Source organism: Pteropus alecto, unplaced genomic scaffold (genome assembly GCF_000325575.1).
Source record: "Pteropus alecto unplaced genomic scaffold, ASM32557v1 scaffold60, whole genome shotgun sequence".
Classification (NCBI taxonomy): Eukaryota; Metazoa; Chordata; class Mammalia; order Chiroptera; family Pteropodidae; genus Pteropus; species Pteropus alecto.
Genome location: NW_006430726.1, coordinates 3182619 through 3198394, shown reverse-complemented (window position 1 = coordinate 3198394; position 15776 = coordinate 3182619). Strand labels below are relative to the sequence as shown.

Below are 15776 nucleotides of genomic sequence, written 5' to 3'. Positions count from 1 at the left end.
CGAGTGTAACTTCCTCCAGGCCCTGGGACTTGGCCCACCTGCACCAGGACCCGAGAGGCGCCCCTAGCCTACCTCTGTCCTCTTTGTAGATCCGGATCTGGGCGCGGCCTAGTGCAACCAGGGAGAATCAAGGCCTGTATGCCCTGAACGTGACAGGCCCCATCCTAAGCTTCTATGCCCAACATTATGACACACCCTACCCACTCGACAAATCTGGTGAGTGAGAGGCCTCGTGGTGGGGGGCAGCGCAGGGGGACCCACACCCAGAGGCCATCCTGCCAACCTCCTGGCCTCCCCAGACCAGATTGGCTTGCCTGACTTCAACGCTGGAGCCATGGAGAACTGGGGGCTGGTGACCTACCGGGAGAACTCTCTGCTCTTTGACTCGCTTTCCTCCTCCACCAGCAACAAGGAACGGGTGGTCACCGTGATCGCTCATGAGCTCGCCCACCAGGTAGGCTTGCATCATGGGCAGTGCAGAGAAAGAATCGGGGGCTCTGGGAGGCGATGGCACAGGACCTGGCTCTGCCCTTGGCAGCTGAGAAGGGAGGAGGTCTCCCACTGGCAGAGTAGCAGGGGGCAGTCACCATGATGTCAGAAAAGTTCTGAGCTCAGGCCTGGCACATGGGAACACTCATGAAGGGTCTCTCTAAGTGCTAATAGTGACCGCAAGGCTAGAGTAGCTTGCCGGGCTGACCCCCGCTTCCCCACAGTGGTTTGGGAACCTGGTGACTATAGCCTGGTGGAATGACCTGTGGCTGAACGAGGGCTTCGCCTCCTACGTAGAGTACCTGGGTGCTGACTACGCAGAACCCACCTGGAACCTGGTGAGCATTCTGTGCAGAGGCCCTGGAGTCTGGGGTGGGGGCTGGGACAGGGAGAGGCCTGGGTCACCCCTCCCAGACCAGTCCGCTGATGGCCTCTGGGGATTTTCAGAAAGACCTCATGGTGGTGAATGACGTGTACAGTGTGATGGCCGTGGACGCTCTGGCCTCCTCCCACCCGCTGTCCACTCCTGCCCAGGAGGTCAGCACACCGGCCCAGATCAGCGAGATGTTCGACTCCATCTCTTATAGCAAGGTGCCACCCCAGCTTTCCTGTTGCTCCTGAGACAGTGGGGACCATAAGGAGGGAGGTGGGGACTCAGCCCCAAGGGGCCCCACTGCAGCTGGAGCTTCGGGATCACTTGTCCCAGCTCAATGGTGTCACAAGATCCTGCTGGCTCAGCACAGTCTTCTGAGCCCCTGCCCTCCCCTCCCTCAGGGAGCCTCGGTCCTCAGGATGCTCTCCAACTTCCTGACTGAGGACCTGTTCAAGAAGGGCCTGGCGGTGAGTGCACTTGGCCAGCCATTGGTCTGGCGGGGAGGGGTGGGGAGCTTCCTCCAGCCCCTGCCCCTTGTCCCTGAGCCCTGGCCTACCATAGTGGCACAGAGGTTGAGTGGTAGAGCCTGGGGGACACCAGCTCTGCCCTCACCGTGTCCTGTCTTTCCACAGTCCTATCTCCACACCTTTGCCTACCAGAGCACCACCTACCTGGACTTGTGGGAGCACCTGCAGAAAGTAAGTTATAGCCAGCCCCCTCTAAAGCCATTCCCTTGGGGTCTTAAGTTGCTAGAAGTCCCTGGGGACAGCACATGTCTGTGAGAATGTGCCCAGCTTCACCGCTTACCAACCCGAGCAGACCACTTAGAGCCTTGGTTGGCCATCTGTAAAATGGCCACCATGATGGCTCCTTAAAGGTGGTGGTGTAACAGACCGTGGGTCAAGACCCCAGCAGGTGGCTTGTCTCATGCCGTAGTAAGCTCTGTGATGGGAGCTGAGGAGTCCCTTCATCTTAGTGCTGAGCACACAGGCCCCCACAGTTCCCACGCCTAGGCCCTTCTCTGCCTGGAACTTTGGAGCCAGTTATTCAACTTGCTCAGCTCTCGTGGCTGCCCTGTGCCCTCCTGGCTCCTCCTAGGCACGACTTTGCACACCAGCATCCTCAGCACAAACTCCAACCCTCCCATGTGGTCCCACCTTGCAGTCCTGTCCACTGAGACTCCGAGCAGCCCCGGTCTGAAGGGCAAACCCTCTGACCACCCCCCACCCTCCTGCCTCCCCTCCCTGCCTCTGCTAGGGCCAGAGTCTGCCTGCGCCTGTGTTTCCCATCTCTTCCTCTTTCTCACAGCTGCCCCCACCCCTTCCCTGAGGCCCTACTTAGCCCTGCTGACCCCTCTGGAAGCCTAGGCCCCAGACTCCCCTGCCAGGTGCTCCCCCACTACCGCCGCTGCTCCTCTAGTCCCCAGATGCCCATGCTCCATGGCCAGTCTGACCAGGGAGAGGAGACCCCGGGCTTTGTCACAGAGTCACAGCTGGGTTGCAGTGTACCCTCCTGACTAGTCTCTAGCCCAAGTTCCAGTTTCCACGAGCCTGGTCCACCTCCTCCTCCAACCCCAGCCTACTGACACATGGCGTCTCCTTGCTTCCGTCCCTCCCCTCCGCTGTTACTGTCTTGCTTGCCCCGCCTCATTTTCCCACTCCTTCTGTCCAGTAAAGCAGAGCCCTCCTTCCTGCTGGGCGCCCCTCCAGCTCGATCCCTTCCTCTTGCTCCCTCTTCCCCTGAGCACCCTCTCTTTGTAGCCCCCAGAGCTCCCCTCCCCTCTCAGCCTGCACCCTATGACATGCTCTTCTGCCTACTTTCTTGCCCTGTGTTTATTTTCTCAGTTATTAACAGATGTTGGGGATTTTGTTTTTTTTAAAAAAAAGCAATGCGCATGCCTGAAAAAAGATGAAAAAAGACCTAAGAAGACAGTAGCAACCGCTCTGAACCTGTTCCCAGACCCCCATCTGGGTGCCCACAGCCTTCTCCCCGCCTGAGACACTGGTCTTCCCTCCCCTGTCTCTCCCTTTTCATCCTCTCAGCATCGTTAGGCTAAACCATAGGCATCCTGGACCCCTCTCCCTGATACATGCCCACCTCCGGTTGGGCCGCAGAATGGGGGGCCACGTAGCTTCGCTTAGTTGATAAGGAACAAACCAGAGGCCAGGAAGTTCTTGCTCACCCAGCACTGGGCAGCTGAGGAAAGGCAGAACTGGGCTGGGCCTCAGCCCAGTGCTCCCCAGTGCTCCTCCATTGCCTCCCGGAGAGGCCGGGGCTGCAGGAGCTGCAGGAGCTGCCCTGCATGGGGTGAGGGGGTGGCAGTTTGCTGACAGCCATACCATGTCACTGTTCCCAAGGCGGTAGACAATCAGACGTCCATCAGTCTGCCCAACACTGTGAGTGCCATCATGGACCGCTGGATCCTGCAGATGGGATTTCCACTCATCACCGTGGACACCACGACAGGGTCCATCTCCCAGCAGCACTTCCTCCTTGACCCCGATTCCAATGTCACCCGCCCCTCAGATTTCAAGTAAGCAGACAGGGTTGCTGTGGCAAACATCCTAGTGAGGGTTCTGAGGGACAGTTTCTCTGGGGTCCCCTGACCATCATAGGGCCTGGCCTGCTATGGTCCCAGCCCTGGTTGCTGTAGACAGGCTCTCCCTCTTGGGCCAAGAAGATGGGGGTGCTCGGTGTCAGAGTAGGGCAGAAAGTGGGACCCCGCAGGGCTGCTCTTCGCTGGCAGTGGTCAAGAGCTGCCATCTCTCACTACCCGGCCTCTGGGTCTCTTGTTGCAGCTACCTGTGGATCGTTCCCATCTCATCCATCAGAAATGGCGTAGAGCAGGACAGCTACTGGCTGGAGGACACCAGAGAAAGTAATCCAGCCTTGCCCTGGTGGACAGCAGCCCCTGCCCCACACTCTCAGCCCCTGGCCCATGTCCTGGGGGTCACGACAGCCCTCTCGAGGCTTCCTTCATCATTTTATTCACCAAGTGGAGCTGACTTCTTTGGTCTCTACTCTTCTGCCACCCAGCCCTGGGCAAGTCACCAGCCCTCCTGGGTTCCATTTTCTCATCTGTGCAATGAGGCTGAGAACATCTACCCCACTGATTTGTGTGAGGATTAGAGGAGATAGTCCATGCAACGTGTTTAAAACAGTGCCTGGCACATGGCATGAGCAGTCCTACTCTGCCAGGCACTGAGGAAACCAAGGTCAAGGCGAGTTGCCTCTACCTAAGCCAAGGCTGCGGACGAAGGGAAGGAAGACAAGCAGTTAAAACTTTCCAGAGCTGTGCTGAGTGCTTTAACAGAGGCATGTATAGCCTCTGGGCAACTGGGGCAAGGGGGCCAGGAATATGGGAGATTCCTGGAGGAGGTGAGCTGGGTCCAGGAAAAGTAGCAATTAGGCTAATGGTGGCAGAGAAGAGTATTCCAGGCAGCGGGAACAGCAAGTGCGAGGCATAGAGCCAGGAGAGAACGTGGGGACTGATAGAGGTCCCTGCAGGCTACAGGAGACAGTGGCCATGTCCTTGGGCCAGGAGAGCTGGGGCAGGTGGGAAGTGGGCAGACTACTGCGTTTGACCTGCAGGTATGGAAGGTTCCTTTCTGGCTGCCAGCGGAAAGGGTGGAAGGGAGAGCAGGGAGGAGGAGCACTGACCCCAGGGAAGGGGCAGCAGCTCTGGGGGGCTGACTGAGTGGGCAGGTTGCCTGGACTTCCCACCCGGTGACTGGGGTGCGACAGGGCTGTTACAAGCTGAGAGAGAGGAGGAAGCGGAGGAGAGGCCAGAGGAGGGGCGGCAGCCTGGGGAGTTGAGCCTGAGTGGCCTGGGGGGGTGTGGATAGAGATGTCCGGGCAGCTGGCGCTGGCCTAGCCACACAGAGCCTGCGACAGGCAGGGCCGGCATTGAGGTTCAGATACAACATGTGCTCTGTCTGAGGTCACTAGCCAGCCAGAGGCAGAGGCTTGCCTGGCCACCTGGTGTTACACCCCTTTTCTTCCTCTCTCTTTGGCATCACTCCAGAGGCTTGCAGCCTGGTTCCAGGCTGCATGGAGTCTGCTCTTGTGAGGCCTGGAGAGAGGAGGGCCAAGGCCCGTGGTCCTCTGAGCAGCCCTGCCCCAGCTCTGGTCTCTCCCCACAGCCCAGAGTGATCTGTTCAAAACCACGGCTGACGAGTGGGTCCTATTGAACCTCAATGTGACGGGCTATTACCAGGTGAACTACGATGAAGACAATTGGAGGAAGATTCAGACTCAGCTGCAGACAAACCTGTCGGTGGGTGTCTGCCACCACCACCCCGTCCGCCGTCCCAGGCCTAGCACTAGGACACACCCTGAGGTCACACACTCTGTTGCCCCTTCTAGGCCATCCCTGTCATCAATCGGGCTCAGGTCATCCACGATGCCTTCGACCTGGCCAGGTGAGTGTCCCCTTCCTCCTCAGGCCCAGACTGGCTCTGCCGGGAAGGGCTGGTGACTTCAGCAAGTCCATTTCCATAGTGAGAATCAGTTGTCCTCACTGTGTGCCAGGGACAGTGCAGGGGCTCGCCGTACTCTGCGCACCTCTCCCTCACCCTGTCCCCCCCCGGAGATTGTTAGTGGTACAGCACCATGTCCCAGATGGGGAATCTGAGCCTTAGAGTTTGTGTACCTCACCTGAGGCCACATGGTCCAAGACAGCCAGACTCAGGCCTGTCCAGTTCCCAAACCACGCTGTATTCCATGGCACCAAGCTTTTCCTGAGGGCTAACTGTACCAGGCTGCTGCGCTAGGTGCTAAAGTCTGGGATGGATGGGATTGGTGACATACAGCATGGATAAACATGTTGAGTACTTACTGTGCTAAGCTCTGATGTAAGTGATGTCACCCACAGACATGGGCATTTATGAACGAAATGTGCACAGACAGCTTGAGGAGTAGGAGGGAGAAGGGCCCAGAGGGCCAAGCAGATCAGAGTCTAGGTAGGCTGAGGAAAGAGCACAGGCTTTTTGTCCTTTTCAATCTAAGCTCTGTCTCTTATGAGCTCTGTGGCCTTAGGCAAGTCCCCTCACCTCTCTGAGCCTCAGTTTTCTCATATATAAAATGGGGATAATAACTAAGCAATTGTGACCAGCAATGGGTGAGAGCAGGGCCTGGGTTGGCCTTGTTAGTGGCACCAGCCAGCATCACCCCCCACCACCCCTGGTGAACTGTAGGGCTGGCTCAGTTGGGGCTCTGGGACCTCAGGCTCCAGGATGGGAATAGGGTTCCTACAGAGGGGCAGAATGGGCAGGGGTGCTTACTTGAGCCCCTCTGTTTGTCCTTCAGTGCCCACATTGTCTCTGTCACCCTGGCGCTGAACAACACCCTCTTCCTGATCAAAGAGACAGAATACATGCCTTGGGAGGCTGCCCTGAGCAGCCTGAACAAGTTCAAGCTCATGTTTGACCGCTCCGAGGTCTACGGCCCCATGCAGGTACAGTGGGCGTGGCTGGCAGGGCATGAGACCGATTCGGCCCATACCTGAAATTGCACCATTAGGAAGTTCGTGGAAATACTGCCCGGAGTGGCGAAACCCTCCAGGTGGATGCGGCACTGGGTCCTTTGTGAGAGCAGGCTTGGCAGAGTGGTGAGAGCTGGAAGGATTAGAATTGAAGGGAGCAGGGCCCGAGAAGGTGAGCAGGTTGGGCAGAGCAAGGAAAAGACACAGATCTCCAGCCACATTTGGTGATTTGTAAGTTCACACTGTCAGAAGGCACAGAGCACTGTGCTAGGTGGCAGGAGGTATGTCCTTTCTCAGCTGTGTGGCCTTGGGTAACCTTACTCAGCCCTGGTGACCCCTCTGTGAAATGAGCAGGCCTATACCTGCCTAGCCTGCCCACAGGGCAGAAGAGGAGGGAGATGCAGGTGGTAATAACGTTGAAGCATGGGGCGCTGGGGCTCCTACTGGGGAGAACAGGGAAAAGCTGGATCCACAAGAATGTTCATTGCGGCGTGGTTTGTAAAAAGACCAAAAACAAAAACACTGAAATGTCCGACAGTAGGGGATTCATTAACTAGGCTGTCCATTTGATCGAATGTTATATAGCCATTAAATCACACTTGAAGAGATCATTTGTTGTTAAAGACTTTTCACATTATTAATTTTCTATCATGGAAAATGAGATACTATGACTAATGATTTCAATTCACTGTTACTCATTAACCTACCTCCCTTGGGTTCATTCCATCGTCCTGTGTGGTTCGATCACAATTTTGGGTCAACTCAGTATTTAGCATTTACTTTGTCGTGATTATTTAAATAACATGCTGTAGAGTAGTATGTTTATGTTTCTGGTGGGCCTTTCGCATCCTTCTGCTCTTTCATTCTGGACATTATTGCATTAAACTTTCTCCCTCCCCCTTTTTTTTAAGGTCCTCTCTTTCTGGGACCCCTGTTAATCCAACTTACTGCTCCCGCACTGGCCCCCTCGTTTTCTCTCTCCTGTTTTCCAGAGTCTCAACGTTGTGCTCTGTCCGCGGCGCAGCGCACCAGCTCTCCTCTGCCGGTCGTGTGCATTTCTTCTCTCACGTCTTTAAACTTCCGAGGGCCATTCTTAGCTCCGGCATCCGTGCAGTGTCTTCTCTGGACTCTTGGAGGATTTTCATCACAGGCTTTTTCGATGTTTTCTTTTTCTATCGCTGACTTGTTTCCTCTGAGTCTTCTGTTGGTATTGATCACCACTTTCAAGTTGGAGGCTGAGCTGCACCTTAGGATTTGAGAGTGAGGCGGTAAAAAGTGATTGGAAGCTTTGTGGGGAGGTAGAGTTTATCGCCTGTGGGCTTCATTGTGGGGTGACTGGGTGGCCAAGTGACTCCTCGTGGGGACCCTCCAAAATCAGTATCCGTGAGTGTGTTCCCTTGAGACCATTCAGTCTTCAGAGCGTGATCCTCTGTCTTGGGCAGTGAGGCTGCTGGTGCCCTCTGGAAGGCAACTGGGGCACCTGCATTCAGTACACAAACTATCATCTCTGGGGTCCCCTCTGCAGTCCAGCCACCCTCTCACTGTGTCTGGTGACCCCCAGTTCTGAGCCCCTCTGATTAAGCCTGGCCCAGGGCGGAGGTGGGAGGGATGCAGCCTGCTGCAGAGAGGGAAGTGAGGGCTGGGAGCTTCATTACTCCGGCAGACGTGGCCTGGGTCGTGGTGTTCACAGCCCCTGCCTCACTCTTGTCCCCCACGGAGCCATCCCTCTCATGCCGGGCCTGCCACAGCAAGCCGCCCTTCCGTCTCCTCCTCGCCTCGGCAGGCAGGTTCCCTGTTGCACACTCTGCCACTTGCCTCTCCCTCCCTGCGTTCCAGCTCCTAAGCTGTGCGGGCGCCTCACTCACTCACTGTTCTTTCCTTTCCTATTCTCTCTATTCTTGGGGGTTTGTTCCTTTTACACTTGGATGTGGATTCTGGCTGACACTCATGGTGGGCGATCTACCATGTTAAACCAGAATCTACAAAGGATTTTAATAACACGGGGTGGAGCTTACGTTACGATGCCAGGTGAAGAGTAGAGCATGAAGAATTGTAGACTTGCTATAGGTAGAAAAGAAGCAAGAAGGGGGAAGCGCACCAATTTGGAAATCATAGTTCGGGTAAGCTCCTGGGTGGTTTGGATTTTCTGCATATGTTTTTCTGTGTTTTCTAAATTGCCCACAATAAACACAGAAGACTTACCGTCAGGCAGTGGGAGGTGGTGGGACCCTATATTAAGAAAGGGTGACGCTTAGAGTGTTAGAACTGCTGAGGCTTTGAGGAGAAAGAACTTCAGATCAGTCATCTGAAACCCAGACCACTACTGGCCCCTATGAGCGCTGTCTGGCCTTGGGCAAGGCCCATGACTTTTTGTCCCTGTGACTGTTAAGTCCTTACTGTACCTGCCCACCCACATCAAGAGCCCCATGGGGCTCCAGGCAGGTCAGGCTTGAATCTCCCCTTTGAAGCTATAAATTTCTTTTTCCCAGAACTACCTGAGGAAGCAGGTCACACCCCTCTTCCAACATTTCAAAAATGTCACCAAGACGTGGACTCAGCGCCCAGAAAACCTGATGGACCAGTGAGTGTGACCTCCTGGGTCTGGAGGTCATGGGGGTCCTTGCCATCCTGACCTGGGAGTCCAGAGCAATGCCCCAGCTGTGTTTCCCTCTGGACCTCCCAACTTCTGACCTGACTAGGGCCGCCAGGCAGGCTGTGACTCCCACCTAGTAGCAGGGGGCCCTGCCAGAGGGTGTGCGTGGCCTGCGGGCCCATCTGGCCTCTTTGCACAAAGGACCAAACCAAACTCCAAAGTCCTTTCACAGATTTGGTCATTCAGATTGTAAGCATTAAAACTGAGGCTGGACCCTGTGCCAGCTCCTCTGGGTCCCCAGGCTGCCTAAGGCTCAAAGCAGGCACCGTGGGCTGCAGCCTGAGCAACCCAGCCCAGCCTCTCTGCATGGAGTTGTGTGCCAGCCCAGGGACTCTTTGCTAGAGTCTGGGCCAGGAAGCTGACTGAGTGTCACCCCGGGGGCAGGTACAACGAGATTAACGCCATCAGCACCGCCTGCTCTAATGGGCTTTCTGAGTGCGAGGAGCTGGTCTCGAGCCTTTTCTCTCAGTGGATGAATAACACCGATAATAACCCGTGAGTGTGTCCCTTGCTCCTCCCCAGTCTTCATCTGACCCTCAAGCCCACAGCCCTGCCCTCATCAGACCCTGGTCCCACCGTCTCTGCTCCTCCACCCCTGACACCCTCACCCCACGCCAGGATCCATCCCAACTTGCGGTCCACCGTCTACTGCAATGCCATCGCTCAGGGTGGTGAGGACGAGTGGAACTTCGCCTGGGAGCAATTCCGAAAAGCCACACTGGTAAATGAAGCCGACAAGCTCCGAACAGCCCTGGCCTGCAGCAGGCAGGTCTGGATTCTGAACAGGTGAGGGGGACCAGCCGGCGGGGCTGGATGAGGTCCCCTCCCCTCCCGGGACCGGTGTGGAGGTGCGGGAGAAAGAAGCAGCCTCCCAGGCACCTCTGCACTCCTGTTCGCGGGGTCCTCACTGACCCGCATGCGCGGCGTGGCGCTCCCATTTATGGGTGAAAGCGCTAAGGCTCGGAGAAGCAGAGCAACATGCCCAAGTCCGGAAGCTTTGACGACTCCCAGAGCCAAGATCTGCACACGGGTCTGGGCCACATCCCGTGCTTTTAACTGCTGTTGCTTCTCAGCCTTTACTTGACGTTAACTCAGTTTCCCTCTCTGTCAAGGGCTGTGGCGCAGCTGGACCTGAGTCCTGCTGGATGTCCAGCTGGGCACCCCGCAAGCCCTTGAGGAGGGCTCCTGACTCCTACTGTGTGCCTCATGCAGCGTCTTCTGTAAAGAAGGGCCATCCTTAATATCAAAGACAGGAGTGGCCACCCTGCCTGGTACAGGGCTCATGGCTCGAGTATTCTCCTTTCCTTCATTCACTGTCAGATATTTGTCTAGCACCAGGTCCATGTCAGGCGTGACACCTGGCATAGCCAGTGACCCTACATAAGGGACTCAGTGTTCTATGTACAAGAGGGAGGCAGAATCAAGGAGTCTTCAGCCCTTGGCCTGGTGAAGGGATGTGGAAAGGAAGCAGAGAGATGGAGGGTTCCTTTGCCAGCCTCGGTTCTCTGTCGAATCATCTGACTGCAGCCCTTAGAAGTGGTCATTAACGCGGCCTCCTGCCCTCTCAGGTACCTGAGTTACACCCTGAACCCTGACTTAATCCGGAAGCAGGACGCCACCTCCACTATCATCAGCATCGCCAACAACGTTATCGGGCAGTCTCTGGCCTGGGACTTTATCCAGAGCAACTGGAAGACGCTCTTTCAGGAGTGAGTCTGCTAAGAGCATGTCAGTGGTGCCCTAGGGGTGGTCTGTGTGCACTGGACACTGCAGGGTTGGTAGTGGGCAGTGGGCACTGCATGGGAGTGGTTAAAAATCAACCCAGCTCGAGGTCAGGCGGGGGCTGGGATTGAAAGACCAGGTGGGATATGGGCCATCCCTTTTCCTATTTGGGGGCAAGAAAGTCTGGCTGGTGGGAGTGATCTCTGAAGGAAAAGGACACTGTAGCAAAACCTGTGTTCAGGTCCCTAGTGGTGTCCCTTTTGTTGTGTCATTTCATGTCATCTATAAGATGGGGCCAATCACAGGGTAGTTGTGAGGATATATAGAGTTGCCTGCCAGTCACTGAGCATTAGTTCCGCCCACCTCACAGTTCATCTCTCTCTCTGTCCTGCTTCCTGCAGTTACGGTAGTGGCTCCTTCTCCTTCTCCAACCTCATCCAGGGAGTGACCCGACGATTCTCCACTGAGTTCGAGCTGCAGCAGGTAAGAAGCCCTAGACCCTTGGGCCCATCCTCAATCTAAGGGGGCCACTGCCGTTCAGCTCCAGCTCCCACTGAGTGTGGTCATAGAGAGCGTGGGCTCCGGGTTGCCAGGCCTCTCTCATTTGCAGGGGAAATGGTAACAATTCAGTCAAAAAAAAATCATCTTAGAATTTTTGTACAGGCAAAAAGAGAATAATAATATCATGAATCTCCATGTACCCATTACCCGGAATGAACGATTGTCAACGTTTTGTCAATACTTTTTTGAGGTGGACAGTTTTCAAGCAAATCACTGATATATAATTTCACCTCTAAATACTTTATCTAAAATAAAGGAGTTTTTAAAACATAGTTTCATTGTCATTAGCGAATCCAAGAAAATTAGCAGTCATTTTACACCCAGGCCATTTTCACATTCTCTAAATTCTTTTTTAAATTCTTTTTGCATATATATGTTTGCTATGTATGTTTGAATTAGAAGCCAAACGAGGTTAACTCATTGCATAAGGTTGATTTATCTTTTTTTTTACATTAAGATAAAATTCAGGTATCATAAAATCACCATTTTAAGTGGGTTTTAGTATATTTACAAGGTTGTACAACCATCACCACCATCTAATTCTAGAACGTTTTCGTTATGCCCTAAAGAAATTCACACCCTTTAGCAGTCACTCCCATTTTCCTGTCCCCAGCCCCAGGCAACCACTAATCTACTTCCTGTCACTATAGATTTGCTTATTCTGTATATTTCATATAATAGACTCATAAAATATGTAGACTTTTGTGTCTGACTTCTTTCATTTCGCATAGTGTTCTCAAGGTTTATTTATGGTCATATTCCATTGTCTGGCTATGCCACATTTAGTGTTTATCCAATGATCAGCGGATAAACATTCCGGGTGTTTCCACCTTTTGGTTATTATGAATAACACTGCTGTGAGCATTCAGGTACAAATTTTTGAGTGAACATATGTTTTCATTTCTCTTGAGTATATACCTAAGAGTGGAATTACTGAGTCATTTGGTAACTTGAATTTTTTGAGAAACTGCCAGAATGCTTAACAAAGCAACTGCACCACTTTACATCCCCACCAGCAATGTATTTGGGTTCCGATTTCTTTGTCTTTGTGGACACTTGTTATTTTCCTTTTTTAAAAAAATTCTAGCCCTCCTACCGAGTGTGAAGTGATATCGCATTTCCCTGATGACTAATGATGTTGATCACCCTTTCACGTATTTATTGGCCACTTGTATATTTGGAGCACCGACTTTTCAAATTCTTCCCCTATTTTTAAATTGGGATATTTTTCTTTTTATTGTTGAATCGTAAGACTTTTATATATATATATTTTGGATATTATGCCCTTTTTGATACATGATTTGCAAATATATTTTTCCAATCTCTAGATTTTTTTTTACTCTCTTGATACTATCTTTTGATACACAAAAGTTTTTTGTTTTGATGAAGTCCAGCTTTCTTTTTGCTTGTGCTTTAGGTGTCACATCTAAGAAATAATTGCTTCATCCAAAGTCTCAAAGATTTACAACTATACTTTCTACTAAGAGTCTTATCATTTTAGCTCTTACATTTAGGACTTGGATCAGTTTTTACTTAATTTTGTATATGGTGTAAGGTAGGGGTCCAGTTTCATTCCTTTGCATGTGGCCATTCAGTTGTCCCAGCATCATTCATTGACGACTATTTTGGCACCCTTGCTGAAAATCGACTGTAAATGAGAGAAAGGTTTGTTTCTGCATTCTCAATTCTATTTCATTGAACTATCTGTCTATCCTTATGCAAATACTACTGTCGTGGTTACTATAGCTTTGCAGTGAGTTTTAAAATCAAGAACGTGAGTCCTCTAACTTTGTTCTTTTTCAAGAATATTTGACTCTTCTGGGTCCCTCGCATTTCTTTAGAGTTTTAGGATTAGCTTGCCACTTTCTGCAAAAAAGGGCCATTGGAACTTTGAAAGGGATCACATTGAATAGGTAGATCAGTTTGGGGAGTATTGCCATATTAATAATATTAAATCTTATAATCCATTAACACAAAATTTTTTTCCTTTTATTTAGGTCTTCTTAATTTCTTTCAACAGTGTGTTATAGTTTTTCTCATACCAGTCTTGTATTTCTTTTGTTAAATTTATCCTTAAGTATTTTATTCTTTTTGATGGTATTATAAATGAAACTTTTCTTAATTTTTCATTGCTAGTATGTAGAAATACAATTAACTTTTATATATTGCTCTTGTGCCTTGCAGTCTTGCTGAACTCATTAGTTCTATTTTTTTGTAGATTTCTTAGGATTTTCTCTATCCAAATCATGTCATCTGCAAGTAGAGATAGTTTTACCTCTTCCTTTCTTGTCTAATTGCCCTAGCTACAACCTTTAGTGCTAATACATCTTTACATTGGCACATCTCTTTTTTAAAAAATACCATTTATTTGCTGAGACAGCTGGGCCATGTGTAGTACGCACAAGGCCACATTTTAAATTTGGCGGTTCCCATGTGGTGTCTGTTTATTTGGTCCCTCTGTCTTCCCTTTATTGGATTGCGATTGTAATTCCGTTAAAAACTGAGGGTCAACTCAATGAAGAACCACACAGTGAAGGCTAAATACATCTAAGAGGCAGATTTAACCCTGGGGCTGTCATTTTTGACTCCTGCACTAGATAAGGCTTTTGCCCCAGGGAGAGGGAAGGACTAGCCCTTCCTATTCTAGAGAACAGGCTGTGGTCCCCATTGTGTGTATGTGTGTGGTGGGGGAGTGGCAGGCAGGAAGGTGAGCAGAGAACTGGGTGGCTTTCTCCTCAAGGCTGTGTTAGAGCCCCCAGCCTGGGGCTAAGATCTTCCTCCCCCCCCCACCCCACCCCCTCCCCACAGCTGGAGCAGTTCCAGGAGAACAACAAGGACGTAGGCTTCGGCTCTGCCACCCGGGCCATGGAGCAAGCCCTGGAGAAGACCAAAGCCAACATCAAGTGGGTGAAGGAAAACAAGGAAGTGGTGCTCGCGTGGTTCACAGAAAACAGCACATAGTCCCCTGGTCCATACAGTCACCTGGCCCCCGCGTGAGATGCCCGCGTGTGTCTGTCCCAGTGGCCCACGGCAGGAACCCCATTCCCGGAGCCTGAGGCACCAGCACCCTCCCCTCAGGGACGAAGTATCTGGCCCACATTCTTTCCACTCTGCCCATGGATCCGGTCCACCCTCTCATGGCCAGATTGTCCAAGCGCCCCCCACCCAGCCCCCCGGCCCTCGTGCCCACCCCACCCCAGGCCTGGCATGGTCCCTGTCACCAAGAGTCCTGGGGCTGATCTCAGGGAAGCCCAGCTCCAGGGCCAGATGAGCAGAAGCCCTCAGTGGACTATGGATGGCCTTGGTGGGGACTGCGATGAGCTCTTCCTCACCTTCTCGTAAGAACCCTGAAACTGGGGACTCAATAGGGCACCAGATCTGTATATTTTTTTCTAAAAGAAAATGTAGATAAAGGATTTCTAGATGAGCGTTCAGACTCATTACTATCCCAGAGCAGGAGTGGGTCTGTACAGCGACTGGGGAGGCTGGGATGGAGGGAATCTGGGGTGTATGGGCACTGTGGTGGTCTGGGAACCCCAGGGAGCATGGGAGGGGAGAAGTGTCCACCTGCTGGTCCTTCCTACAGAACTCCTGTGTGTGATGTCAGCCCACGTGTTCATTTCATCTGAATTCCCATGGCGGGCTTGAGAAGCTGGGTGCTGGGGAACCACAGGGAGGTGGAGGGCAGGTGACCAGACACATGGTTCCCATGGCAGAATGGGGCAAGCCTGGGCTTGGTACCAGGCCCAGATCAGGTCCTGATAGTCGAGGGAATGCTCTTCCAGAAAGCAGGAGTTTCCACAGTTCCGGAAACTAGGGTTTGTACCTACCCTAACACGAGGCAAGGGAACAGGGTGCTGGCTGGGCCCTCTTCCTGCTCCGCAGCCAACACAACTGGGACACCTGGGACAGTAAGAGAAAGAGGCTTGCACTGAGGGCAGCAAACCCTAGGTCTCAGGCATGGTGTGACCACTTGTTGGCCAAGGGCACAGGTGCCTCTCTGGGATGCATGGTGGGTGGCTGCGATATCAGTTCATAAACCGATTGTTTTCTGTAGTGTACAGAAAAGGGCTGGTGCCATCCTGATTACCTTGGGGAGCCGGTGGTTAGGGCCAGCTCTTAGGAGAAGGCCTGGGACCCATGGGCTCCACGGCCCACATTGGACTTGCTCAGAATTTCTTGACAAAAGGAGTTAGGTGGTAAGAAGTTCACTTTGGCCTCAGCCCCATGAGGCCCAGCTGAGCATCCGAGGCTGGTGGCGGGGAGAGAGAGAGGCTTCAGTAGACACCTTCAGTGAGCTGCTTGGGCTGGGCCTTGGAGTCCAGAGGCCTGGTTTCAGATCATAGCTCAGCCACTGTTCCTTGGACAAATGACCAAAACCCCTGGACTTCGTCAGTTTCCTCATCTGCACGAACAAAGATGATTGATGAGAGTTGGTGTGTGCATCGAAGGAGTCGTGTACGTCCCAGCTCAGCCTGACAGGTAAGGAGAACTGG

General features: G+C 52.5%; 1 protein-coding gene across 1 annotated transcript in view; it reads left to right on the top strand.

Moving 5' to 3' along the window:
• ANPEP (alanyl aminopeptidase, membrane) overlaps positions 1–14399 on the top strand; it is a 16427-nt gene extending 2028 nt beyond the window's left edge. The window contains exons 4-20 of the mRNA XM_006905350.3: positions 90–216; positions 300–454; positions 714–827; positions 937–1080; positions 1264–1329; positions 1495–1560; positions 3220–3395; positions 3661–3740; positions 5005–5138; positions 5228–5283; positions 6170–6317; positions 8834–8925; positions 9382–9492; positions 9616–9783; positions 10566–10706; positions 11121–11202; positions 14089–14399. Coding sequence (XP_006905412.1) covers positions 90–216; positions 300–454; positions 714–827; positions 937–1080; positions 1264–1329; positions 1495–1560; positions 3220–3395; positions 3661–3740; positions 5005–5138; positions 5228–5283; positions 6170–6317; positions 8834–8925; positions 9382–9492; positions 9616–9783; positions 10566–10706; positions 11121–11202; positions 14089–14241 — 2013 coding nt within the window. The 3' untranslated portion in view covers positions 14242–14399. The remainder of the gene's footprint in view (positions 1–89; positions 217–299; positions 455–713; positions 828–936; positions 1081–1263; positions 1330–1494; positions 1561–3219; positions 3396–3660; positions 3741–5004; positions 5139–5227; positions 5284–6169; positions 6318–8833; positions 8926–9381; positions 9493–9615; positions 9784–10565; positions 10707–11120; positions 11203–14088) is intronic.
• The last annotated feature ends 1377 nt before the right edge of the window (positions 14400–15776 follow it).